Source organism: Stigmatopora argus, chromosome 4, assembly GCF_051989625.1.
Source record: "Stigmatopora argus isolate UIUO_Sarg chromosome 4, RoL_Sarg_1.0, whole genome shotgun sequence".
NCBI lineage: Eukaryota > Metazoa > Chordata > Actinopteri > Syngnathiformes > Syngnathidae > Stigmatopora > Stigmatopora argus.
Window position 1 is genome coordinate 22,058,460 of NC_135390.1, and position 27,960 is coordinate 22,086,419.

Genomic DNA, 27,960 nt, shown 5'->3' on the forward strand with positions numbered 1-27,960 from the left:
CGACAGCTGGAAGAAGGTCGTCGGCGTCTGCAAATACCGACCGTCTGTCCGTCCGGCCGCCTTTTGCGTCTCGTCGGCACATTCCTGCTTTATTCCGGGAGATTGCAGCCCAAAGCGGCGGGGAGACGCCGCCGCGCCGAAAGCGCCCACAGCGCCAATTGGCCTGCGGCCGCGCCGCGCCACGCCACGACACTATTTACGGCCCGACGGGCCGACGTTTGCGCGGCAAATAATTTGGAATTTGCGGGAAGATTTTTAACCGCTCGCCTGCCGTGGACGTCCAATTGGACGACAATGTTTGTCGCAAATTCATCTCACGTTGGAAAGCAAACTCAATTCATATTCAATAAGAAAATAAAATAAAAAAATGCAAGTGAAATTGGGCAATAAATATGCATCCAAAAAAAAAAAGAAAACCAAAATAAAAAAGTCAAAATAAGAGAGTCAAAATAAGAGAGTCAAAATAAGAGAGTCAAAACAAGAGAGTCAAAACAAGAGAGTCAAAACAAGAGAGAGAAAATAAAATAAAAAAATGCAAGTGAAATTGGGCAATAAATATGCATCCAAAAAAATAAGAAAACCAAAATAAGTCAAAAAAGAGTCAAAAAAGAGAGTCAAAACAAGAGAGTCAAAACAAGAGAGTCAAAACAAGAGAGTCAAAACAAGAGAGTCAAAACAAGAGAGTGAAAACAAGAGAGTGAAAACAAGAGAGTGAAAACAAGAGAGTCAAAATAAGAGAGTCAAAATAAGAGAATCCAAATAAGAAAATCCAAATAAAAAAATGCAAGTGAAATTGGGCAAATCTCAAATGAGTAAAAATTCATAATAATTTGAAATTGAAAAAAAAAGTTTGACAAATTCAATAAAAAAAGAAACATAAATTAAGGGTCTTATGATTGTATGCTTATTTTTATTGTTACTTTTTAATTGGACTATTTTGTATATTATTTATTCTATTTATGGTGATTGAGTCATCAATTCACCGCCATTTCAAACGTCAATCGCCATTAAAGTTCGGGTTCCGCCCCCTCGCCATCCCGCTATACGTCGTAAAATGTGCACGTGATGACATCGCCAATATTTCATATTTCCTGGAAGAGAACAGCTGCTGCTAATTATCGATCGGCCGGTTATTTTTATCCAAGTAGGGAGCTCCACTCTTCAATTTGCATACGCCACGGAGACACTACAAAGACAGCTGCGTGCACCCCCACAAATTTAAATACTATATGTATAAGCCATATGTGTTCACACACACACACACACACACACACACACACAAAATTTATATACCCAATCAAAACACACACAACATATGATTGCATGTGCACGGAAACACGACATCATCACCATACGACCGCAAACAGACGTAGCACATTAAAATTAAAATAAAAAAAATGAACACACGCATTCTATATGATCACACACACACACACACACACACACACTTGCGCACACACACACACACACACACTTGCGCACACACACACAGACACACACAAGTTGTGGTAGCGCAAGGCCATCCTCTCAAGTCGAAAATAAACGGTGGCCTCAAACCACAGCGACCGACGCAGCGTTGCGAAAATAACTGGAACACACACACACACAAATACACAAACACACACACAAATACACAAATACACAGTCGCGCTTATGTGTTACTTTATATGATATTAACTCTTTGGCTACCTTACATGTCCAATTCATTTGAAGTGGGAGGATTGGCAGCAAACCCACAAATGCCTCCCTACAAAAGGGATTGGACGTCTACTAGTGATAAACTCATTTCCAATGACTGCAAAAGAATGATTGGACGCCACGTGATTTTTTTTGCTTGAACTTTTTGGCTGCCAGCATTGCGCTTGACGTCCAATTCTTTTGAAATGCGAGGGCTGGCAGTGAACTGACAAATGTCGTCCTGCAATAGAGATTGGACGCCTACTCGTGATAAACTCATTTCAATTTACTGCAGAAAAATGATTGGATGCCACGTTATTTAAAAAAAAAATAATAATAATTGGCTGCCACTGATGTCGCTAACTTTTTTTTTTACTCTAGTTTGCTTGTATTTCTAAAGTATTTTTACAGATATAGTTTAATAAACATCTTGTAGTTGTCCAATAAAGGCGAGTTCATGTCCAACGAGTCTAGTTATAAATTACTAGTAGTAGTAGTAGTAGTACTAGTGATAAACTCATTCCAATTTACTGCAGAAAAATGATTGGGTGCCATGTCATTTAAAAAAAAAATCATTTGCTGCCACTGACGATGTAAAATTAAACTTTTTTTTTAGTCTAGTTTGCTTCTATTTGAAAAGTATTTTTTACACATATAATTTAACAAACATGTAGTTGTCCAATAAAGGCGAGTTGGATGTCCAACAAGAGTCCATTCCTCATAAATGTTTGCAAACAAGCGCTTTTTTTTGGGACCCCAAAAAAAGCCAGTCACTTTTTTTAGCACTAATTCGAATCTCGAGCGCGTCCAATCGTTGGTGTCGGAATGCTCCAGCGCCCCAAAGCTATCATTTACACCCCATTGCGCGGAGAAACACCCACGCTGAGCGCTTTTTTGTTTGCTTTTTACACGCTACGCTGGCCACAAGGAGTGTGTGTTGAGTGTGTGTGTGTGTGTGTGTGTGTGTGTGTGTGTGTGTGTGTGTGTGTGTGTGTGTGTGATTCCAGGCCAATTCTCCCAACTCGCCTGAATTGGACATCTATTGTCGTCAATGGCAGATGGTCTATTAGAGAAAAGGGACTCACCGGGGGCCACCAAGTGCTGAACCTGCAGGCCGGGGTCCTGGGCCTCGGCCTGGGCGTCGGCCTGGGCGTCGGCCAGGGTCAGGCGCCCGCCTTTGGCCAGCCGCTCGCACAGCAGCGTCACGTGCTTCTTGAGGCGCGCCGTGTCCCTGGGCGGGGCCAGCGCCAGGGCCGGCCCCACGCCCCCGGCCTGGCTCAGGGCGCCGGCCTGCTCTTTGGGGCTGCGGGACAGGCACGTCCGCAGGAGGTGGGACACCGACGCGTCGCAGCACTCCTCCCAGCCCTTTTCACAAACACATATAATACAGTATTTTATTCATTCATATATGTAATACAGTATTTTATTCATTAATATATATAAAACAGTATTTTACAAATTAATATATATATATTACAGTATTTTACAAATTAATATATATATAATACAGTATTTTACTAATTAATATATATATATATAAAATACAGTATTTTACAAATTAATATATATAATACAGTATTTTACAAATTAATATATATAACAGTATTTTACAAATTAATATATATAACAGTATTTTATTAATCAATAAATATAATACGGTATTTTACAAATTAATATATATAATGCAGTCTTTTACAAATTAATATATATAATGCAGTATTTTACAAATTAATATATATATAATGCAGTATTTTACAAATTAATATATATAATGCAGTATTTTAATATGACTTCAATACAGTAATCCCTCGATTATCACGTCTTCGCTTATCGCAAATTCACTACTTTGCAATTTTTTTCCGCTATTATTTTTTTTTTAAATGAATATATATAGCGTGGGTTTTCACATGTTTATGAACTTTAAAAATAAATATATATATATATTTTTCTAAGTTCATAAACATGAAAATCCACGCTGAAACTCATAAGTGGAAGCCACTCTTGCTACAAAAAAGTTGTAATAGGGGTGACCCTACTTTGCGATTTTTTTTCTGCTATTAATTATTTACTTTTTTTCTTTAAAGTTCATAAAAATGTGAAAATCCACGCTGAAAAATCTTATTTATTCATAGCGTTTGGTGCAGGTCAAGTCTAATTTGTGCGCATATAAGCCGTACCCTGGATTCCGCCATCATTTACAGCCTATGTGCAAGAAAGTATGGTATTTTCAGTCATCGTTTTTTGCAGCGACAAATACGGCGTATATGCAAGAAAGTACGGTATTTCATTTTTGTATAAGTTGAAGTGAAGTTTTGCGTACCAATTGCAGCGTGTCGTGCAGCAGAGGCAGCATGCTGGCCTCCAAGATGGCGGTCTGCTCGGGCGTCAGGCCGTGGCCCAGCGACAGCAGGAGGACCAGGAGCTGCGTGGAGCTCTTCAAGCGCGCCCAGGCCTCCTCCAGCTGCCGAGCGTTCTCCTCCGCCTCCTCCGCCAGCAACATCACCTTCGACGCAACAATGGCAAGACAAGACAGGTGAGTTCCGATGAAAAAAATCAAGTCTGAAGGTCAAAAAGTTCCATTCAATTGAAATGCTAGCTAGAACGAACATTAGCCGCCGACCCAAATTGGACTGGACGCCTGTGGAGGATAAACTCATTTAAATTGTCCAAAGAAGGATGACTGGACGTCTCTCACTGTCCATAAATGAGGAGTTAAGGTGTGTCTTTGATTATTTGAGTCTTTAAAGACCCCAAAGCTGAAAGTCAAGTTAAAAAAATGCTTAAGTCAGCAAAAACCACAACATGACGAATTCCGTCCATCCTCACGTGCGCGTCCGATCGTACATTTGGCGTTAAATTCAAGCCAAGGCGACCGCTCTCCCACGAGAGAGACCCTCTCAAGTCTGTGTGTGTATTGATAAAAAAATAAAAGCCGAGGGTCCAGTCAAGGCCTCCATTGTTGCCGGCGACTCGCTTCCACCAAGAAAGACGCTGATTGATGCCAGCTGAGCGGACATAAAATGATCCCTTCCTTCATCCCTCCCAGTCCAAAGGAATTGGACGCCGAGCGCCGTCAATGGCAATTGAACTGGTGGCGGAATGATTCATGGACGGATTCGACTAGAACACAGGTGTCAAAGTGGCGGCCAGGGGGCCAAATCTGGCCCGCCGCCTCATTTTGGGCGGCCCGAGTAAGTCAATCATGAGTGCCAACTTTCTGTTTTAGGATCAAATTCAAATGAAGATTAGATGTATATTATATTTCCTGATTTTCCCCTTTTTAAATCAATAATTGCAATTTTTTATCCAGTTTTCTTTTGGTGTTTTTAAGTCAAAAATCATTTTGTAAAATCTAAAAATAAATATATAAAAATATTTTCGGTTTTCCACTTTAATATTGAATATAATTTGAAAAAAAAATAGTTTCCATTTGAAATGAAAAACAAATGATTATTAAATGTTTTCCCTTACTAAGATTTTATATCTATAAAAAAACGGAATATTTAGGGCAGTATTTTCCAAATTAATATATATATATACAGTATTTTACAAATTAATATATATATATATATACAGTATTTTACAAATTAATATATATGACACAGTATTTTATTAATTAATATATATAATACGGTATTTTACACATTAATATATATAATACGGTATTTTACACATTAGTATATATAATACGGTATTTTACACATTAATATATATAATACAGTGTTTTCCCTTACTAAGATTTTTTTTTTTGAATAAAAAATAAATAAAGATAAATTATATCTATTAAAAAAACGGAATATTTAGGGCAGTATTTTACTTTTCATCCAGTTCTTATAATCCAATTTTTTTAAAAAAATCTAAATATTATATCTAAAATGGTCCGGCCCACATGAAATCGAGTTGATGTTATTAACCCGAGTTTGACACCCTTGGACTAGAAAGAACATTTCAAAGTCAAATTAGTTTTCGAGTTATCGCTATTACAAAAGCGTTGTGGTGGTTTGTTTTGAAAGTGTTTACTTAGTTTGATCAATTTGGGAGAATACGCCACCCTCTAATGGCAAGAGTGACTACAACATAACGACTGAATAAACACACGCTAAAGTACACGCAAGCTAGGCGGCTGCGGTTTCAAATTTGAGGAGCGGTCGCCATTTTAAATGACCGGATCAAAACCATCCATTTTGGCCAAAGACAGAGACGGAAAAATACGGGAGACGCTCGGCCTTGAGCGGGCGTCCGACGTGGAGACGGACCGATGAGGCGATCGCGTCCGCGATAGGTCGCCAGACAGTAACCGCTATTGTCGCCGCTCAAAACCGGAGCGCGCACGCACAATGGTGATAAGAGACGTCTGTCTACGGGTGCGCCGATAGCATCGCGGCGCGGAAGACCGCCGCGACCCGAGAGGGGGGGGGGCGGGACCCGTGGTGGGACGGGATCTGGCAACCGGGCAAAGTCAGTTTTTAAAGTCGGTAATGGCCACGTTTCCAAGCCAAGTCATTCCGTTAGCTCGATGCTAACAGTAAATAATGGGGAATGCGTAGACGTGCTAACGTAGGTTGACGGAGTTTGTCCTTTTGCGACTTTCCGTCATTTTTCGTACCGCTTAGCCTGACGGGGGTGCTGGAGCTTATCCCAGCCAATTACGACCAGGAGGCGGAGGACACCCTGAATTTGTGGCCGGCCAATTACGGGGCCAAATGACTGATAGCTAGGGACAATTTAGTGCATAATTAGCTTAGTGTGCATGTTTTGGGGATGTGGGAAGAAATTGAAGTACCCGGAGAAAATCCATGCAAGCCTGGGGAGAACATGCCAACTCCACAGGGGAAGGTCGGAAGACTTTAGGGATCGAACCCTCGGTGTCAGAACTGCGAGGCGGCTGTGCTAACCGCTGGGATGCCCCAAAAATCAATTGGAGTGACGCAAAATTAACAGCAAGTAACGTGGAAATGATCTGAAAAATGTTTAAGGAAGTGACTTTTAAAAAGCTATGGAAAGTGAACGATAAACAGGAAGTGACCCTAAAATGCCCGACAAGAATTCCCCATAATCGACAAAATGTGACGTGGAAATAGGCCGAAAAATTAACAAGAAATGAGCTCAGAAAGTGACTTTGCATTGCTCTAAAACAGGGGTGTCAGACTCGGGTTGGTTGGCGGGCCGCTTTAGCGTCAACTTGATTTCACGTGGGCCGGACCATTTTAGATATAATATTTAGATTTTTTTTATAAATGGATTAAAAGAACTGGATTAAAAGCCCTGAATATTCATTTTTTTATAGATCTAAAACAATGTTTATTTTAGCTTTTTAAAAATATATTTTTAGATTTTACAAAATGATTTTTGAACTAAAAACACAGAAAAAATGATTAAAAAATAGCAGTTATTGATTTAAAGGGGGAAAAATCAGGAAATATAATATACATCTATACTCAATTTTAATTTGATCCTAAAACAGAGAGTCGGCACTCATGATTTACTTTCCCGGGCCGCACAAAATGATGCGGTGGGCCAGATTTGGCCCCCGGGACGCCACTTTGACACCTGTGCTCTAAACAAACAGGAAGTGATCTGAAATCAAGACAAATTGAACAACAGACAGGAAGTGACCCGTAAATCCTTGGCAATTAATTGGAGCCACCCAGAAAAGCCCCCAAATCAACAGAGTGAACCATTAAGACATCATTCCAACTATAAAGTCAAAAATTCTGACATTAAAGTCAGTCAATTAAGCCCCTCCCCTTTTTTCAAACTTCAATGGCGGCCTATTGGAGAAAAAAATGTGTTTTTCCACGTTAAAAAAATCACGGGATAGGATGACGGGAGAGTACAAAGATGGACGTCGGGGCTTCGGGGAGAGGGCGGGGGTATCGAACACACGACCTTTCATGGCGGAGCAAAGCTCTTTGTGCGGCGACCGTGTGAAAGAAAAAAAAAGACGAAGAAAAAAAGTCAAAGCGAAGGCACGACCGTGGCAGTCAAAACATTGAAGTCGCCTCCATTGACGGCTCATCAATCACGCCGCCGCTAAAGGACACTTTAGCGCTGTTGTTGAGTTTTTTCGAGGGGGCGGGGCCAAGGGGGGCGCCAGGGGGAAGACCGGGGGGCGTCCTGTTGGACTTGACCTCGTCTGGCTCCACTTTGAGGGAAAACATCACTGTTGTTGCCGCGTCGCTTTTGAGCGACCAATCGTTTTTCTTTGTCAAATAAACACTCGGGAGGCAGCTTCAAAGAAAGCTAATGCTAGCGTGTTAGCTTAGCATTTGGGGGATGTTGATACCGCCCGGACATTCGTCGGGCGGTCATTTAAACGGTCGGCGGCCGTTGACGGCGTCGGACGTCCAGTCCTTTTGGATGGGGTGGAGCCAGTGGAGGAACGTGGATTCGGCCAATGAGGGCCAGGGATGACTGAATGGCTTGAGGGATTGACAAAAATAGGGCGCAAGGTATACAATGTATCTACCAGACCAAGGGTGTCAGACTCGGGATGGTTCGCGGGTGGCTTTAACATCAACTTGATTTCACGTGGGCCGGACCATTTTAGATATCATATTTAGATATTTTTTTTAATAAATGGATTAAAAGAACTGGATTAAAACCCCGGAATATTCCATTTTTTATAGATCTAAAACAATGTTTATTTGAGCTTTTTTTAAAATATATTTTTAGATTTTACAAAATGATTTTTGAACTAAAAACAGGAAAAAATGGATTAAAAAATGACAATGATTGATTTAAAAGGGGGAAAATCAGGAAATTTAATATACATCTATATCTAGCATTTGATTTTGATCCTAAAACAGAAAGTCGGCACTCATCGTTGACTTTCCCGGGCCACACAAAATGATGCGGCGGGCCAGTTTTGGCCCCCGGGCCGCCACTTTGACACATGTGTACTAGTGGGTGGTCTCGGAGGCCCCCGACCGAGCAGGGGACTAAATTACAGAGCGTGACCCACCACGGTGACACCCAACCAGGGATTAGCATCGGGGCCCGCTCCCGGGGCGCCGCTAGCCCGAGGCGAGCTAGGGGGGGGAAGGATGGGGGACGCCAACTTTCGGAGGTTCCGAGGCGATCCGGCACCCGCGTTTGGAGGGGCGGGCCCACCCACGGGCCAAGTAATAAGCGGCTTTTGGATGGGAGCGGACCGCGGGTGGGCAAAATATGCGTGTCTGGGAAATTGACATTGGACTTTGAGGCGCACGGCGGGAAAAGTGGCCGCCTTCGTCTCATTGGCTGGCTACCAAGTTCCAATTCTTATGAGGTGAGAGGGCTGGCAGCAAATCAACATTTGTTCAGTCGCCGCTTTTCTCCGACTTCGATTGGATTGGACGTCAATGAGTTGGTTTAAACTCACGGGAGGAAAAGGATTGGACGCTAGAGGAATGGACGCCTGTCATTGTTTTGAGTTACCATTCTTATTTCAAAGGCATTTCTTTGTTACAAATGATTCCGATAATATTTTAGCTATGAGTTTACTTATGATAGTTTGTTTTCCTAATAATAATTAACAGTTGCAAATTGAATTTTAATTTTTTTATTCATTTTTTGATAAATGAAGATGAATAGGCAGTTTATTTGAATTGTGTTTTTTCATTAAAGGCGAATGTATAATGTTTTTATAAATACATATTATTGTATATATTATAAATATATAATAAAATATTATTGTAGGTTTTAACAATGCTAAATAATGAGTTAAAATTAGCATGAGGGTCAAATATTTGATGCAGATTTTAGTTTTTATCTTTAACAAGTGTACATTTTTGACAAATACATTTATTCATGCTCTTAAGATAACATGGCATCTTGTCTGGGGGTGCCGGAGCCTAGCTCCCAGTGAACCAAACTAGCTAAGCAGCTAAACGAGCACGAGTCGAATTCCCCCTGGCGGCCAATCGCATGACACACATCTCTTCATTCCTTTTCTATGTTCGCCTTGGTGATTGGTCTCACATTTTCGCAATTCGATCCATCGACGAACGGCGGAGAAACATCTGGACGAACGTAACGCCAGCGAGCGAGCGAGGCCTACGTCGGAGGTTAAAGCGGGTCAAATAAATGAAATGCGACGTACGCACACCTCGTAAAGATGTCGTCGGTACAGCTGCGCCGACGTGCGGACGGGGTCAAGGTTCAAACCCATACGGCGGCGACGGCACCCGCACTGAACACCCTTGGCCTTCGCCCAAAACAGCTGCACGTGAAGGCGAAGGCATTAACACGAGCGCAAAGTACTCTCCTCGGACGATGTCGCAAATTTGATGGCGTGGCTAGACGTCGACGCGGCGTCGGCGAGCGGGCGGGACAGACGGACGATGCGTCGGGAACGACCGGAAATCATTCAAAAAGGTGCAGGAGGCCGCGAAAGGTCGAGGAAAAGCGCCAAAATCCATAGGGAGAGACCCCGAAATCATTCAAATACTCAGGAAGCCACCCTAAAATGCGCCAAAATCAACAGGAAGTGGACCAATCAACATGTAGTTTCTACAAATAATTGGAAATGATTCAAATATTCATGAAGCCAGCCTTAAATGCTCCTAAAGACCACAAAATCAACAGGAAGTGACCCAGTAATTGTCTATTCTATATTAAACGATCGGAAATGATCAGAATGTGACCCCGGAATGGCGCAAAACCAACAGGAAGTGACCCAATCAACAGGTCGTGACATTGCAAATTTTCTACAATTAATTGGAAATAATCCAAATATTCATACAGCAGCCCTAAAATGCCCCAAAATCAACAAGAAATGACCCGGTAATTCTCTACAATCAACAGGAAATGGCCCAAAATCAACAGGAAATGACCCGGAAATTCTCTACATTCAAGATTAAATGATCCAAAATGATCAGAAAGTGACCCTGAAATGGCCCAAAATCAACAGGAAGTGACCTGCAACTGTGAATTGATTACCCAGTACTAACTTTTACTGAATTTCAATGCCACTACACACATACGTACAACATATGAATCAAATTGGATTGGACAGACCGGTCCGTCCGTCCCTTTAAGCAATTCCAGATGAGGACAAAATAGGGAAAGACGGAAACGGCGATTCCAGGAAGTAGATGTGGATTTCCTGCCGGAGATTTTCGAGTCGGTTAACGACGTCCCTCCCTCCCTCCCGTCTGGACAGCCTCCATCTTCTATTTTCTTTTCTTTTTTTCCCCGCGCTGCCAATTGGTGGACGGCCGCGCGAGCGTGTTTAGTCTAAAGCCATATTTAGCCTCTGTGCTTCTAAAAGGAGCCCTATAATCACACGCAACCGCTACTCATTACCCACTAAAACACACCCACCCACACACACACACACGTTAGCGTGTCGCTAAAAGTACACGCTAACCTCCCATGCGTCTACGCGGGAAAATACAAGCTAACTAGTGGCGGCTAACTCCCGATGTGCGGCACAAGGCTTCCCATTCATTCCTTTTCTGAACTGCTTATCCTCTCGAGGGTCGCCGGGGGTGCTGGAGTCTATCCCAGCTCACTAGGGGTACCGGGCGGGGGACACCAATGACTTGTAGCTGGGGACAACTTAGCGCAAGGGTGTCAGACTCTGGTTAGTTCGCGGGCCGCTTTAACGTCAACTTGATTTTATGTGGGCCGGACCATTTTAGATATAATATTTAGATTTTTTTTAAATTATAAATGGATTAAAAATCCTGAATATTAGTTTTTTATAGATCTAAAACAATGCGTATTTTAGCTTTTTTTAAATATATTTTTAGATTTTACAAAATGATTTTTGAACTAAAAACACAGAAAAAATGGATTAAAAAATTGCGATGATTGATTTAAAAGGGGGAAAATCAGGAAATGTAATATACATCTATAGTCTTCATTTTAATTTGATCCTAAAACAGAAAGTCGTCATCGTTTACTTTCCCGGGCCACACAAAATGATGCGGTGGGCCAGATTTGGCCCACGGCCCGCCACTTTGACACATATGACTTAGCATACAATTAGCCTAGCATGCATGTTTTAGGGAAATAAGTACTACAAGTTGAAGTACACAAGGGCGGTCAAAGAAACATGGAGGGTTGTTGTGAGACAGCCAATGAGAGCCTGGTAGAGTGTAGTGAAATTGTCAAGCAAGAAGCAGTGCATCGGCGAAAATTTCAAAATAAAATAACAATATTTCAAAAGGTTTCCTAACCAGAAAAAAAAAAATCAAACCAAACTTATTCCTCTTATTTCCTAGACCTAAAGCTAACGCTATCAAAAACCAGGTTGACAGCCATCACAGGGACACGTGCGACCAATCGGTGTTTGCTTAGCGCTGAATGCTTTCATTGAAAAGAGCAAGCGCGGCTGTGGGAATTTACGGATACAAGATAAATATCCTCATCTGGGCGTCGCCGGCCTGCCGCACATTCTGGGCCCAATCTTACAAGTCGTCCATTGTTTGCGGGGGCGACGAACACCGTCAACACATGCGAGCGCACGCAACGTTGATAGGAATTCACACTCGCTGCTCTTGACGGCAATGGACGTCCAAAAGGACGACTTATGAAAAAAGTCATGATTGTATGACATTCATTAACAAAGGAACATAAGAATTAAAAGTAGATTAATATTAAAAAAAGTGAATATTGCATTTTTTAATTGTAATGCTTTTTACAGTAAAAACTCAAATCAAACCTTACCAACCATAGTTTTCTGATTTCTATAATGTTTTTATTTATATACCAGAAATGCATCTTATTGTTTAAGTTTCCCCTTTCAATAAAGTTTTTTCTTATTTTAAAGTTATATATTTTTTATTTTTGCCTAAGAAATTAAATCAGATTTTCTTTTAAGTTTCCCCTTTCAATAAAGTTTTTCTTATTGCACATTGATGCACACACAGACATATAGATACACATATATGCTAGCGCACAGGTGTCAAAGTGGCGGCCCGGGGGCCAAATCTGGCCCGCCGCATCATTTTGTTCGGCCCGAGAAAGTAAATTTCTGTTTTAGAATCAAATTAAAATGAAGAGTTCAGATGTATATTAAATTTCATGATTTTCCCCCTTTTAAATCAATCATTGTCATTTTTTAATCAATTTTTCTGTGTTTTTAGTTCAAAAATCATTTTGTAAAATCTAAAAATATATTTTTTAAAAAGCTCAAAAAACATTGTTTTAGATCTATAAAAAACGGAATATTCAGGGCTTTTAATCCAGTTCTTTTAATCCATTTATTTAAAAAAATCTAAATATTCTATCTAAAATGGTCCGGCCCACATAAAATGGAGTTGACGTTAATGCGGCCCGCGAACCAACCCGAGTCTGACACACATATGCTAGCGCAAAGTACTAGCGTCAGACTCCGATGACCTAACACGTGACACGCGCACACCGGACCAAGTAATCCAAGAGGTGGACGACGTGGATGGTTTTATGGCATCGTGCGACGTGTCGTGGCGACACGTCGCACAATGCGGTCACAGAGCCTTCCTCCTTTAGCCTAGCTCCGCCCCCGGGGCCGCGTCATCAGGGCCCACCTCGCCGCTGTCGCAGAGGGCGACACGCCACGGGCGCCCCGCATCGCGGCGATGCCACCCCACGGGCGGGCTAGGAGGGCCCGCGGCCCGGCCGGGGGAGGGGCCAGCCTGCCATCCTGCCATCCCGCCATCCCAAGATGGGGGAGAACATCGCCTCCTACCTCAAGTTCCTGGAGGGCAACTATCGTAAGATGCTGATCGAGAATTCGGAACTGTCCAACGGCGCGAGGGCCGGCGCCAAGGCCGGCGAGAAGGCGCAGGCCGAGCTCCGCGAGAGCGACCTGCGGCTGGAGAGCCTCAAGGGGGCGCCGCGCACCATCAACGTGGAGCTCCAGAGCGTGCGGGTGGAGCTGCGCAAGCCCTCCCGCGAGCCCGACGAAGTCAGGGCGCCCAAGGACGACCCGGCGGGCGAGGCGGCGGCCGCCGACAAGGAGGCCGCCGGCCGCAGGCGCGACCAAGAGGGCTCGCCGGAGGACCCGGGCGCCGTGGCCCGCCGCCTGGTAGGTGGACGCTCGCTCGGCCGCCTCCTTCCCCAAAGCGCTCGCGCTAAAGCCGCTTTGACGCCGCCTTTTCTAGAGCTCGGCGGGGAGTCGGAACGCGCCGGAGGACAAGGAGGCGCCGCCGGAGGAGGAGGAGGACGGGGACGCCGCCGAGAGGGACGAGAAAATTTGGAGGGAGGAGGGTAAAAACAGGGGGGACGTCCTCCAGGAGGAAGAGGAGGAGGAGGAGGAGAAAGGCGTGGAGATGGACAAGGAGGGCAATGGCCGCGAGAAGAAAAGTCCACAAAAGGAGGAGGAGGTGGAGGAAGAAAAGGCAGGCCGCAACCAGGAGGATTTGAAAGACAAGGAAGAGGAGAGCGAGGAGGAGGAGGAGGAGGAGGAGCAGGAAGTTCAAGGCAGCGGCGAGGAGGAGAAAGACGACGGCCAGCGAGTGGTGGAGAACCAGACAAAATGGGAGGAGACAGAGGTAAGCTGCGAGCCGTGGGAGCAGACAGAAAGCGAGGAGGAGGAGGAGGCGGAGGAGGAGCAGGCCAAAGAGTCCGAAAATCAGGAGGACGGGGAGAGGGAAAAGAGCGGGCCGGGGCACTCGGCAGAAGGAGAGCGGGAGGAGGTGAACGACGGCCCCCAGAATTTGGAAGGAGAGGCGCGGGAGGTGGTGAGTGGTGGGCTGGTGAACTCGGAAGAGGAGGAGCGGGAGGAGGTGAAAAGCCAGTTAAAGAACTTGGAAGAAGAGGAGCGGGAGGAGGTCAAAAGTGTGGCCCACAATTGGGAAGAAGGGGAGCGGCAGGAGGTGAAAAGCAGGTTAAGGAATTTGGAAGAAGGGGAACGGCAGGAGGTGAAAAGCGGGCCCAAGGATCTGGAAGAGCAGCGGGAGGAGGTGCTGAAAAGCGGGCCCAAGAATTGGGAAGAAGGGGAGCGGGAGGAGGTGAAGAGCGGGCCCAAGAATGTAGAGGAGAAGGAAAAAGTCCAGGAGGAGATGGCCACGACGCCGCCTGTGCGGGGGGAGGAGAAAAAAGAGGAGGTGGAGGGCAAGCAGAAGGAGGCCAAGCCGGAGGAGGAGTGGAAGGGGCGCCTGTCCAAAGACAAGGAGGCCCGCATGGAGGAGGAGTGGCGGGAGCGTCTCAGCAAGCAGCGGGAGCAAGGGCGCAAGGAGGAGGAGCAGCGCCGGAAGGAGAAGGAGCGCAAGGGCAAGGACGGCTGGGTGGAGAGGGAGAAGCGGCAGGAGGAGCGGCGCAGGGAGCGCGAGAAGAAGCTCAGCGCCGAGTGGAAGGAGCGCGAGAAACGCGACGGCGAGAAGAGGAAGGAGCGTGAGCGCCTCAAGAACGAGCGCAAGGTCAAGGAGCTGCAGCGAGAGAGGAGGAAGGAGGACTGGTGGGACAGCGGCGAGGACGACCAGCAGCCCGAGGAGAAGAGGGAGCGCGAGCGCCGCGACAGGGAGCAGTACAAGGAGAAGGAGAAGCTCCGGGCCGAGTGGAAGGAGCAGGAGCGCAGGGAGGAGGAGAAACGCAAGGAGAGGGAGCGCAAGCTCAAGGCCGAGTGGGAGGAGATGGAGAAGCGCGACAAGGAGAAGAGGAAGGAGCGCCAGAGGAAGGAGAGGAAGAGGCAGGAGGAGAGGATGAGGGGGGCGGGGCAGGAGGAGGCCACCTTCTTCAGAAAGTTCCTCAGCCTCCTCTGCATGGACAGGAAGGAGCAGAGCTGAGGCCAACCGGCCAGCAAAAGGACAACAAGTCCCTCCCTTTTTTCTACGCCCCAAAATGCCGACCCTTCCGTCAAGTTCGCTCCCCAAAATGGCAACCGTTCTTCAAGTTTGCACCCCAAAATAGCGACCCTTCTTCAAGTTCGCTCCCTAAAATGGCCACCCTTCCGTCAAGTTCGCTCCCCAAAATAGCGACCGTTCTTCAAGTTTGCACCCCAAAATAGCGACCCTTCTTCAAGTTCGCTCCCCAAAATGGCCACCCTTCAAGTTCGCTCTCCAAAATGGCGACCGTTCTTCAAGCTCGCTCCCCAAAATGGCGACCGTTCTTCAAGTTCGCTTCCCAAAATGGCGACCCTTCTTCAAGTTCGCTCCCCAAAATGGCGACCCTTTTTCAAGTTCACTCTCCAAAATGGCGACCCTTTTCCAAGTTCGCCCCCCAAAATGGCGACCATCCTTCAAGTTCGCTCCCCAAAATGGCCACCCTTCTTCAAGTTCGCACCATTTCAATTAAAGGTTGAATACCGCCGCACTGGCTTGCCCGTATTTTGTGCGGGATTTACACGGGTGCGACGTAAAGCGCTAAAGACGAGAAGAAGACAAAAAAATGAAACATTGACTTGAGCGGCAGAAGGCCGACTTGCTCAGACATTCTCTCTTTGCAAGACAACGACGACGACAACCAAGACCAAAAGCCGTCGCCGACGGCAACCCAACCAAAACAGCGGAGCCTTCGCGGTGTGTTTAAGGACAGCACGTAAAACACACGATCTACACGTCAACTGCCATATCAATTGCAACGATGGGGATTTGGGGCTTTATAGACCATGTTTCCCAGTAAATAGACAATGTCCAATTCCTTGGTGACATCAGAAATCCAATTAAACTTGATTTATTTCACAAAATTTCTCACATTCAATCGCCAATTTCTCCCCTAAACGCCGGCCGTCGCCGTGACGATGGGAGCATTTAATAAGATCGGCACAACGACCTCGCCGGGCCTCCCTGATGCGTCGGGAGTTTCCAACATGGAGGACTGATTAAATCCGGGCCCGGCGAGCGACGGCGGCGCTGGGAAAATTGTGGAGCGCCCACCCGCCGCCGCCACTTTAAAGAGCTTTTAATGAAAAAATGTTTGTCGTCTTACGGTTTGTCTCCTTGACGTCGGCGCGTAACCGCGAAGAAACATCTCGCCCCGCGCTGTCAATCAAACTGCTCGTTTGGGATCGACGCTTAGCAACGCTTGGTTTTAAGCTAGCATGTAGCATTGCTAGCATCCGTCACCGCAAGAAAATGATCTGACATGAAGTCGTACATTTTTACAATATTCCGAAAAAGTCGTAATGCTGCAAGATTCAAGTTGTAATATTTACATTTAATATAATTGATTAAAGTTGTAATATTTGCATTTAATATGTTTACGAGAATGAAGTCATATTGTTATATTACAAGATTAAAAACGGTAACGTGAGATTAAAGTCTTCTTGCTTATTTTCACGGTCTTCCATTTTTTTAATGTGAAAAATACTCCCAAAATTAAATGACTTTAATTTTATCATTTTGCGACTATAATACAGTATTTTAATATCACTTCAATACAGTAATCCCTCAATTAGCGCGAATTCACTACTTAGTGATTTTTTTCAGCCAATATTTTTTTTAAATTATTATTTTTTTAATTATCTTTAAAAAAAAATATTAAAAAAAATATTGGCAGAAAAAAAAAATCACAAAGTAGTGAATTCGCGCTAATTGAGGGATTACTGTATTGAAGTGATATTAAAATACTGTATTATAGTCGCAAAATGACAAAATTAGTCATTTTGGTGCTCTTTTTGATGTTTGATTTTCACTTTGGTGACACAAAAATACTTTGTGTAATACTAGTAATATACAGTGAAAACTCTTTAAATGACAAGATTATAATAATTAAATTTTCACGCAACGTGAATCAAAAGTTGTCCAAAGTCAGCAAACGTAAGGTCGCCGTGTAGAAATATCGTCATATTTTTGTGTTTACGTGATACGTGATGACTATAATGTGAATATGGGCTACTATTTTACCATTTTACCATTTGTTTCAATGCAAAAAGTGCCATCTAGGCGAGCGTAGCGCTAAGCTAACGCGTTGCATTGATGCATTGAGGCAACTCCTAAGGGGGCGTGTCTGTCGCAAGTTGACGGAGGAAGTTTCTGCTCTCCCAACGGTACTTTAAACTCACAAAAAACACGTTTTTTCCGGTGAAAGGGTTCAACGGCCACACGTTTACAGCTGTTATTGTACAAAAAGCAGTAGCCCACAGCGTCCGCAAAACTTCAGCCTCTCGGGGGTTTCCTCCACACTTTTCCCATGTTAGCTACGCTTTTCCAGGTGTTGCTTTAACGCGTTGGCGCCCATTAACTTCGTGGTGGCCTGACTCCGCCCACTTGACGGCGACGTGAGATAGATCGGATTCTCATCAAATCAATAAAAAGTGGAAAAAAGACAAATTGGAAGAAAATATCAAATGTTGAATTGGCGGAATACAAATTTGAATTTAAGAAATCAATGACTAAAAAATAAATAGTGAAAAAAAAAGGCCAAATATGGCGGAAAATAAACTAATAAAATATTTCAATAAAAATTTAGGAAATAATAAAATAATAAAATTATAAATTATAAAATGGATTCTGTTTAAATACATGTTAAAATGAGTATTGAACTTATAAAATGTATAAACCATATATCGTGGAAGAAAATTTAAGTAAGTGTAAACTAATAAAAAATTCTATAAAAATGGAATGTTCAAATTTAGAAAATAATAAAATTATAAATTATAAAATGGATTCTGTTTAAATACATGTTAAAATGAGTATTGAATTTATAAACCGTATAAACCATATATGGTGGAAGAAAATTTAAGTAAGTGTAAACTAATAAAAAATTTCAATAAAAATGGAATGTTCAAATTTAGAAAATAATAAAATTAAAAATCATAAATTATAAAATGGATTCTGTTTAAATACATGTTAAAATGAGTATTGAATTTATAAACTGTATAAACCATATATGGTGGAAGAAAATTTAAGTAAGTGTAAACTAATAAAATATTTCAATAAAAATGGAATGTTCAAATTTATGAAATAAAAAAATAAAAATTAGAAAATTGATTATGTTTAAAGAAGAGAAAAATACATGTTAAAATGACTATTGAATTTATAAACCCGGATGATGTATTTGTCAATTCATCAAATTTATGAAATATTGAAGTGAATACTGAAATGATGGAAAAAAATGCTGAAATAAAATCAAAATCAATGTCGCTATGTTGATAGAAAAATAAATTGAAATCCAAACTACTGTTGAAAGGACAAAAATCAAAATTTCAACCAATACGCCAATCACCAACAAGCCCCTCCCCCTTATACGGACGTCCGCCCCCCTGGCCTCGCCGCTTTCCCGTTCTCGCCATCCGCCAAAAACGTCGGTCCCAACTCGCCCACCCGCTAACGTCCGTCGCGTGCGACCAATCCCCCGGCATCCGCCAAGAGCAAACACGGAGAAAAGAGCGGACGCCGCAAAGGAAACGGGCTTCAAATGTCCGAAATCAACACAAACGGCGGCGAATGTAACACGAGTACGCGCGACCCGGACAGTGGGATGTGTGTCCGTCCGTCCGTCCGTCCGTCCGTCCGTGTTTAGAAGGCCATTTGGGGCCCGATAACTGGAGCCCGTGTGGGCCAAAAGCCTCCATTAGGGGCCCCCGCCGACCTGTCAGTCAGCCAGCTGTTTGAACTCCTAATTACAGGGAGGATTCCGTCGCCGCGCCTCCCCAAACTCCTCCCGGAGTGGGAGTTACGCACCATTGCGCTAACACTAACATTAGGAAAAGAAAAAAGAAAAAAAATGGCCGACGACTTTGGAGAGGAAACGGCGGTGACTTCATCCAGTGTTTTGCAACCAATGAGAATTTGCAAGGATTCATAAATAAGAAAAAAATTTAATATTACCAGATTAAAATGGAGATTGTAATTGAAATAGGATGAATATGACATCATAGATTGTACTATTGCAAGATTCAAATTGTAAAATGTTGAAATTGAAGTGTATTTTATTGCTTGTTTGTATGTTTCGCGGGCTTCAACTTTTGTTGACATTACGTTTATGTGACCATAAAACTTCAATTTGAGCAATGTTAGGAGATTGAAATAATATTGGGAGATTTAAGATGTTCTCTTGTTTTTATGTTACGTGAAATGGAAGTTGTTTGGTTTTAAGGGAATCCAATTTTGTCATAAAGTCTGTGTGAGCATAACATTACTTTTCATGTCAAATTAGGAAATATTGGGAGTAAGAGTCATGAAATTATGAGATTAAAAACAATACACTGCTTATTTTTACATGACTTTTGGTGACATTAGGTCGGTGTAAAAAAATTGGAATGCAGTTTTTGGGGTTTATATGATTCCTGTTGATAAAATTTTGATGAGAACGACTTTATATTATTAATATAGGCAATATCGTTTTAAATGAGAAGATTTTTCCAATAAAAAAATGTACCGCAGCTCACAAAAAGGTTGCAAAACACTGGCTTAGTCCACTTTTTTTTTTACTCTTGCAGGGTCTCAATCTGCCATTGGAGTTAGCGCCATGCTAACTACCGATGCTAACGCTATTCTGTCTCATAGTTAGAAAAATCAAGTCAATCCGCAATTTGTTTTTCCCGGTTAAAGACCCTCACTTTTGCGCCACTCTTAATGGCAGTGAATGGGTTAAATTAGGTACCAATTTTTTGTGTATTTATTAAAAAAACTACCATAAAAAATCTTAAAATGCCACTAAATAACAAATCATGCATTCTTCTAAAATGATAATAAATAATAAACCGCAGCACAGTTTCACTCTTTAACCTGACCTCATCATTTAAAAAAAATAAATATCATAAAATAACGTTCCAATTTCTCATCCCGCCCATCTGAATAATTCATTTCAAGTGTTTCTCTGCACAATATCCGTCAATGGCTTGACTTTTATCAGCCTTGTACACATTACTGGGCGTATTAAGTGTCAAGCTTCCCGCGTGGCAGCCCGTTCTGGCGGAAAGACTTTTCTCCCCATTTTCACGTAATCTGACAAAACGCTTAACATTTTCACCAAAACGCCTTCCATATATTTCAAAATGTAGCCGTACACGTGCCAATGTAATCCAGAAGAGCTGTCAGCGTGTCGCCATATGGACAATTACAAGTCGGATCTGCTCCAAGTTATGAGATTTCACGCCTTAGCCTATACGTGTGTGTGTGAGTGTGTGTGTGTGCATATGTGTCTGTATGCACGTGTGTGTGTGTATGTGTGTGTGTGTGTGTGTGTGTGTGTGTGTGTGTGTGTTGTAGCATGGAAGTGAACTGGGTGTGAGCTCGCAGTTAATCACCCGCAAACAGGATGTCCATAAATCAAAGTACAAGGCTCTCACAGTAAATTTACGGCAAAAACGTCAACACCGAGTTGAGGTTTAAAGAGGCACTAAAGTCCTTTTCCAATATTTTCAACTGGGAGTTAACAGTGGCGTAAAATACTATGGCAAAGTGACGTTAAAATGATAGCGGATTATATTTTGGACACAAATCCCGTCTATTAAAATGACAGAAAAGGCTAAAGAATGAAATGACATGAGTAGTTAGCCTTCCTTGGCCACGCCTACTAAAAAATTCTCCAAACAAACGATGTCATACTCTGAATGAACTGCAGATTTTTGCAGTCTGTTAGCATAGCATGCTATCTATTTACTGTGCAAGCTACATGATTAAAAAAAGCATAAATATATCAAAATATATGAAATAGAATGCCATCGTATTGTTCCAACTACTACATACGAAAACCACGTTCAAAAAGCATTAAGACAAAAATGGTATATTATTTCATATTTCCCCTAAATTTTGCTAAAGTATTTCATGTTTCCGATTAAACTGGAATTCTGTAGTGTATAAAAATTAATAAAAAAAACTTGACTGCAAACAATAGTTTAGTTTCATCCTGTAAGACAGGGGTGTCAAACTCTGGTTGGTTCGCGGGCCGCATTAACGTCAACTCGATTTCATGTGGGCCGGACTATTTTAGATATAATATTTAGATATATTTTTTAAATTGGATTATAAGAACTGGATCAAAAGCCCTGAATATTCCGTTTTTTATAGATCTAAAACAATGTTAATTTTAGCTTTTTTTAAATATATTTTTAGATTTGACAAAATGATTTTTGAACTAAAAACACAGAAAAAATTGATTAAAAAATTACAATGATTGATTTAAAAGGGGGAAAATCAGGAAATTCAATATACATCTATACTCTTCATTTGAATTTGATCCTAAAACAGAAAGTCGGCACTTATGATTTACTTTCCCGGGCCACACAAAATGATGCAGCGGGCCAGATTTGGCCCCCGGGCCGCCACTTTGACACATGTGCTGTAAGAGGTACAAATAGCAGGAAGCCCCGCCCCAAAGGTTCATTCCCACCCGTCAAAATGGATTGGACGTCTAGCACTGTCAATGGCAGTTACGTGAGAATGTATTATTATACATAATATTTGTTCAATCATTAGCAAAGCTTAGTTATTAAAAAACAATAGCAATCCGGATGCGTCAGCACAAACGATGCCGACGCCCACTTGCTTCCCACCGACACACCCACTTCACCGACAGCCAATCAGTGCAAAAAATATTAAAAATAGTGAACACAATGGATGAGATTTGAAACAGCTTTAAAATAGCTTGAAAAAAAATGTCATTTGGGTCCCAAAATGACACCCAAAATATAATTTAAAAAAATGGCTGCCATTGACGACGATGGACGTCCAACTGGTTCCAATTCAAACTAAATGTGCGCGTACGTGCGCGTGTGTGTGTGTTATCAACCTGGGTATAAGTGGCGTCCAAGAGGGTGTCGAGGTTCTGCAGCGGCGCCGGAGTTTTGTCCTTAAAGCGGGTCAGGAGGCGGCGCTGGATGGCTCGGAACTGGGCCGCCCGTTCCGAAAGGAGCTCCTGATACTTTTGAGCGCTGAGGCGAAGCTGCCGTGGACACAAATACGAGAGAGACGTTGGACACGGGCGCTAATCGCTAGCTGACCGCGTCCGGATGAGCTAGCGCGCGTACCTGGAAGTGGTGGTCGACGGACAGGAAGTAGTCTTTGAGGGGCGGCGGCCCGCCGAAGCTCTTCTTGAAGTCGTCCGAACCCAACGCCGAGAAATGGCGGTCCGCTCTGGCCAAGAGCTCCTTTGTCACCAGCCAAATGTCCTCGAAGGTGTCGCTCTGGATGCGATAGCGCTCTAACATAAAAAAAAATTTAAAAAACGTGCAAAACATTACTAAAATCAACTGTAGATTCTCTATTTACAATTTGGAATTTTTTCCTCTTCTTGTTTATTTACGTGAATTTCATCGGTGATTTGTGTCTTTGTGTGTCCTGTAAAGTGTATTTTCTTTGTGTGGTGGTGTTTGTGGGTTTGTGTACCTTTTCTTGCTAGTTTTGGTCATGTTTTTTTTCTACGTATTCACATATTTATGTGATTTTTGTATGCATGTATTTTGTGTGCATCTTTCATGTCTTGTTTGCGTGCCTGTATGTGTTTTATCTTTGTGTAGTTTGTGTTGTACGTTGTATGTGGGTGTGTGTGGCTTGTCTTTTTAGTTTTGAGCAATAAAGTGTGTCTTACTTTGTTTTGTGTGTGCTTATCATCTCTTTGTGCGTATATTTCATGTCTTGTATTTGTCTTGTGTGTTTTATCTACATGTTGTTTGTGTTTGTGTGCGTTTGTGTGTGTGTGTGTGTGTGCACGTGTTTTGTCTTGCTGGCGTTGTTCCTATTTTTTTATTTTTTTTATCCAGGCATCAAAGTACGTGTATTTCCCAGATTTTTGTCTGCGTGTCTTTTGTTTTGTACAAACCATGTGTGTGTGTGTCTTGTCGGTATGTTTCCATTTAATTTGAATGGCAAAAATTGGACTTATCGGGGGAAAAAAAGGTATTCTTACGGGAGGTTTTGGAAGCCAGCACGGTGACCAGGCCGCCGGGCAAGTAGCGGAGAGTCAAAGCGTTCCCCTCGTTATCTTCCGACTCGGCCGCAAACTCTGCGGACGCACACAAAGACGACAGCAGATTGGATAAAATAGCCGAGGCAACAAAAGACGGTCGCGCCGAAAACAAAGGGCTTGTTTAGTCGGCGATTGCGGCCCCGATGCCGGCGATTACGGAGGGGGAGGAGCTACGAGCCAGCGTGCGGCGTACCGGGAAAGATGGCGGCCAGGTCCACGGGCGGCTGGTTGGTGTCCACGGTGATTTTGAAGGCGCTGCTCTTGCTGGGTGGAGACGACGTGCACACCAGGGACAGAGGTAGCGTGAACTGGCTTTGGTGGACGTGAGGGACGCCTGCAAGAGAAATCAAATATTTAAAAACAAATATTTAAAACCACGTGCATTTCAACTTTGATACGAGCGTCGCTCATGTGACGTTCGTGTTGGAGTAATAGAAAATGGAGAGGAATAAGAAATAAAGTGCTGATGCTACACAGGAGCACTCATCAACAAACCGCTGGTCCAATGACCCAAAATGGCCGCCAACCACGCACAGTTGCAGTACCCCATTCTACGATTCGAGTCCGCCTAGCTAGTGCAAAGTGCTTGTATGTATTTTAATATTTTTGCTCTTTACGCCCTCCTTTATAAAAAAAAAAGACAGATGGGTCTTTTAGGGCCAAATGTCAACAAAAAAAATCTTACCCACTTACTACGAAATATTATTTTTGACATTTGGCCCTAAAAGACCCATCTGTCTTTTTTGTTTTTGTTTTTTAGAGGAGGGCGTAAAGAGCAAAAATATTCAAATATTCATCTGTTTTTTTTTTAAATATTTTTGCTCTTTACGCCCTCCTTTATAAAAACAAAACAAAATGATGGGTCTTTTAGGGTCAAATGTCGAAAATAATATTTCGTAGTGGGAAAGGAGATTTTTTTTTAGATTATGTGAGCCTTTCACCGCGACGCCTACAAAATGAAGCTCAATATTATCTAATGCTTTTCAAATGGTTTCCTTTTTCAAACTGGCGTAGTAAAATACAAAAGATTTGTAGTATTTGGCAGGAAACCAAACTTAACATCACAAAAAAAGAACAGAGAAAGTCGAAAAATACGAGTAAAGATGTGCCGCATTCGGACCAAAAGTTAAACTGTCGTCTCGCTTGTCTCCAAATGTAGTTTTTTTTGTGGACACAGACCTGATGTCCACGACGGTCAAAGTCAAAAAACGTCCGGTTGGCCTAAAGTCCAAATAAGGACAGTAATGTAGTGGTAAAAATGGCGTAAAACGGCCCGACTGGGTCCGATTCCCCATCACGGGATGGGCGACGTTCCTAGATAAACGCTGTTTTTTTTCTGTTTATAGAGTGCAGTGTGCATGAGTGACTGCAGGCTCTGCGCACGTACCTTTGGGGTTGAACTCTGCGGGAAAAAAGGAAAAGAAGAAGAAGAAAAGATGAGAAGACGTTACACAGATGACAGAAGAAGCAGATGTTTCAGTCATTCGCGTTTGGTTCCCACGCTGCGCGCAATTGGCTGCATGTGTTTTCCCGGAAATATACGCCACTATTTGCAGTTTTTACATTTAAAAAATTGATTCATTCAATATTTTTCTCATTTTATTTTCTACTATGGGCGGCCCGGTGGATGAGTGGTTAGCGTGTCGGCGTCGCAGTGGGAGTCCTGGGTTCAAATCCAGGTTGGTCCACCTGTATGGAGTTTTCATGTTCTGCATGGGTTTCCTTCGGGTACTCCGGTTTCCTCCCACAATCCCAAAACATCCATGCTAGGCTAATTGTATGCTAACATGTACCTAGCTAGGAGTGATTGGTTGTTTGTCTGGCTTGAGGTCAGCTGGGATAGGCTCCAGCACCCCCCGTGAGCCTAATGACGATAAAGCGGTTCAGAAAATAAAAAAATATATATATTACTATTTTAAACACAAAAGGGGAATGCCTGGAAAGTAGTAGTTTTGTCCTAGAAAATGAAAGAAAACGACAGAACAAAATAAAACGTAAAAATACGCAAAAAAATACTTTACTGTGATTTTTCTCATTACTTTTTGCTAAATTTAACTTTAGTTTTAATGGTAAATTGTAAACACATCAAAAAAGAAATGACTAACTAAAATCTGCTAATTAGAAAGATAGAGCAGAAAATGAAGTAATGAGGTCAAACGTCATAATATATTGATTTTAGGAACGTAGGAAATATGAATATTTTTTTTAATTCTTATTCGGATTTAAAAATAGAGAGCTAGCAAAAAAACGGTACATACGATTTGAAGATTTGAAATGTGGAAAAGGGAAGACAGTTGATTGGAAATATTGAGGGGAGTTTGCCACATGGCGTGGGAATACCAAGAAGAAGAAGGCGGGCGGGCAGGCACGCGTTTGGCGTCAACTTTTCAACTTTTGTACCTGTGGGCGTGCTGTAGGACAGCGTGATGTCTCCGCTCAGGTCGGCGGGCGGGTAGCGAGCGTTCAGGAAGGCCGAGAAGACCACGGCGGTGGACGAGCCCGCGCCTATGGAGGACAAAACAAGCAAGTTAAGCAAAATTGGAAAATTGTCAAAACACTCATTTCAATCTCATCAACTTTTGGTTTTTATTGTTTGTTTGTTTTTTGTACTGCAAAAATAATGGGCTTTTAATTGAGTAGTATTACAACTTTTGTACTAATATTATGTCAAGTTAACTTTTGCCCATAGTATTACTATACAATATTTACCATGTAATAATATGACTATTTTAATCTTGTAATATCGCTCGAATATCGCGGATAATGTAAACAAGACATGCCCACAAGAAGACAAAGAACTTGGACTAAAACTCCCATTAATTTTGTCTGGTCTACGTGAACCGCAATATTCGAGGGATTACTGTAATACAATTTTTTGTCATACAAATACTATAACTTCAATCGCTTTTTTCCATATTCATACTAGTAGTTTAAATCTATTTTCTGTACTAAAACGACAACTTTATTCTCATAATATGACAACTCTAAACATATAATACTACTTTAAAATCCAATTTTCTTCCTTATACCTTATATATATAAAGGACTTCTTGACCAACCGCCCACAGACTGTTAGACTTGGTCCCCACCTCTCTTCCTCCATTACACTAAGCACTGGCTCCCCTCAAGGCTGTGTACTGAGTCCTCTTCTGTACTCCCTGTACACCTACGACTGTGCACCCACCCACCAGTCTAACGCCATCATCAAATTCGCTGACGACACCACTGTGGTCGGACTCATCTCAGGAGGGGATGAGTCGGCTTACAGAGATGAGGTCAACAATTTGTCTTCGTGGTGCTCGGTGAACAATCTCACACTGAACACCACGAAAACTAAAGAAATAATCTTGGACTTTCGCAAACACGGCACAGATCTGGCCCCACTCCTCATAAATGGAGTATGTGTAGACAGGGTCCAGTCCTTTAAATTCCTGGGGGTCCACGTCACGGACAAGCTCTCATGGTCTACAAACACCACGGCAGTGGTGAAGAAGGCTCAGACACGACTCCATTTCCTCAGGGTGCTCAGGAAGAACAACTTGGGCTCCAATCTTCTGAGAACCTTCTATAGAACCACTGTAGAGAGCATCCTGGCGTACGGCATCACAGTGTGGTACGCTGGAAGCACGGCGGCAGACAAAAAGGCCATGCAGAAAGTGATTAACACTGCCCAGAGGATTGTCGGCTGCTCTCTGCCCTCACTTGAAGACATTGCCAGCCCGCGTTACCTCAGCAGAGCCAAGCACATCATAGGGGACCCTTACCACCCTGGTCACAATCTGTTCCAGCTGCTGCCCTCTGGCAGACGCTATAGGTCCCACAAAGCTCGGACAAATAGGCTTAAGGACAGTTTTTTCCCCACATCCATCAGACATCTAAACTCGCGCTAACATACACACATTCCCTTCTGCGGCATATGATTAGATGTTTGGTTGGTGATCTGCCGCCTCCTAGCTGACTTGAAGGAAGGTAAGTGGCAGACAGTGTGCGGTAATCGAGAGGTAAGCGACCTGTATGTAATCGAGAGGTAAGAGAAAAAAAAAAATAAGGAGCGACCTGTATTCACAACAGCGGAATGACAAATTACAAGTCCGTAACTTACACTTATTTAGGTCTTGTGCCGATTAAACGTAGCTTATGGAGAAGCACCATCAATTTCGTCACACGCAGTTTCTGCGTGTGATGACAAGTAGGCTTTTTTGTGTTGTGGTAATGACGACATGGCCTATGTCCGATTATTATTATTATTATTATTATTATTATACAAATACTATTTAAATCTGATAACACTACCACTTTTTCCTGTAATAAGACAACCACATTAATACCATAATGAGACTTTATTGCGGTGGTCCCATCGTTAATTAGCATTAGGTTTTTTTTTATCCCAGCGTAAAAGCAAATCAAAACGGGAAGCTGGCATTCCCCGAGCCGGCGAAAGCGGCCATTTTGTGGGGATTTTTGTGGCACGGCCACGGTCCGTTGAGGCGCGGTGACCTTTTGGCCGGCGTTCCGTCTTTC

The 27,960-nt window shown here is 42.8% G+C and overlaps 2 protein-coding genes across 4 annotated transcripts in view; one reads left to right on the top strand and one right to left on the bottom strand.

Moving 5' to 3' along the window:
- The window catches only part of bbs9 (Bardet-Biedl syndrome 9), a 70,890-nt gene that overhangs the window by 21,643 nt on the left and 21,287 nt on the right, over positions 1-27,960 (bottom strand). For 2 of the 3 annotated variants that reach the window (XM_077598270.1, XM_077598272.1), the window contains exons 14-21: positions 25,840-25,944; positions 24,827-24,841; positions 23,633-23,773; positions 23,380-23,475; positions 22,502-22,674; positions 22,264-22,416; positions 3,998-4,180; positions 2,763-3,042 (exon numbers count right to left, since the gene is read on the bottom strand). In XM_077598270.1, coding sequence (XP_077454396.1) covers positions 2,763-3,042; positions 3,998-4,180; positions 22,264-22,416; positions 22,502-22,674; positions 23,380-23,475; positions 23,633-23,773; positions 24,827-24,841; positions 25,840-25,944 — 1,146 coding nt within the window. The remainder of the gene's footprint in view (positions 1-2,762; positions 3,043-3,997; positions 4,181-22,263; positions 22,417-22,501; positions 22,675-23,379; positions 23,476-23,632; positions 23,774-24,826; positions 24,842-25,839; positions 25,945-27,960) is intronic. The other variant, XM_077598271.1, reaches the window with a different exon arrangement.
- LOC144072893 (uncharacterized) lies at positions 13,234-15,448 on the top strand. Its single transcript, XM_077598273.1, has 2 exons — positions 13,234-13,675; positions 13,752-15,448. The coding sequence occupies exons 1-2, from the start codon at positions 13,313-13,315 to the stop codon at positions 15,372-15,374; spliced, it is 1,986 nt and encodes a 661-aa protein (XP_077454399.1). The 5' UTR covers positions 13,234-13,312; the 3' UTR covers positions 15,375-15,448.

Coding starts and splice junctions, on each gene's coding strand:
- LOC144072893 (XM_077598273.1), top strand. CDS start 13,313: ATGGGGGAGAACATCGCCTCCTACCTCAAGTTCCTGGAGGGCAACTAT. Junction 13,676..13,751: donor GCGCCGTGGCCCGCCGCCTG/GTAGGTGGACGC, acceptor CGCCTTTTCTAG/AGCTCGGCGGGGAGTCGGAA.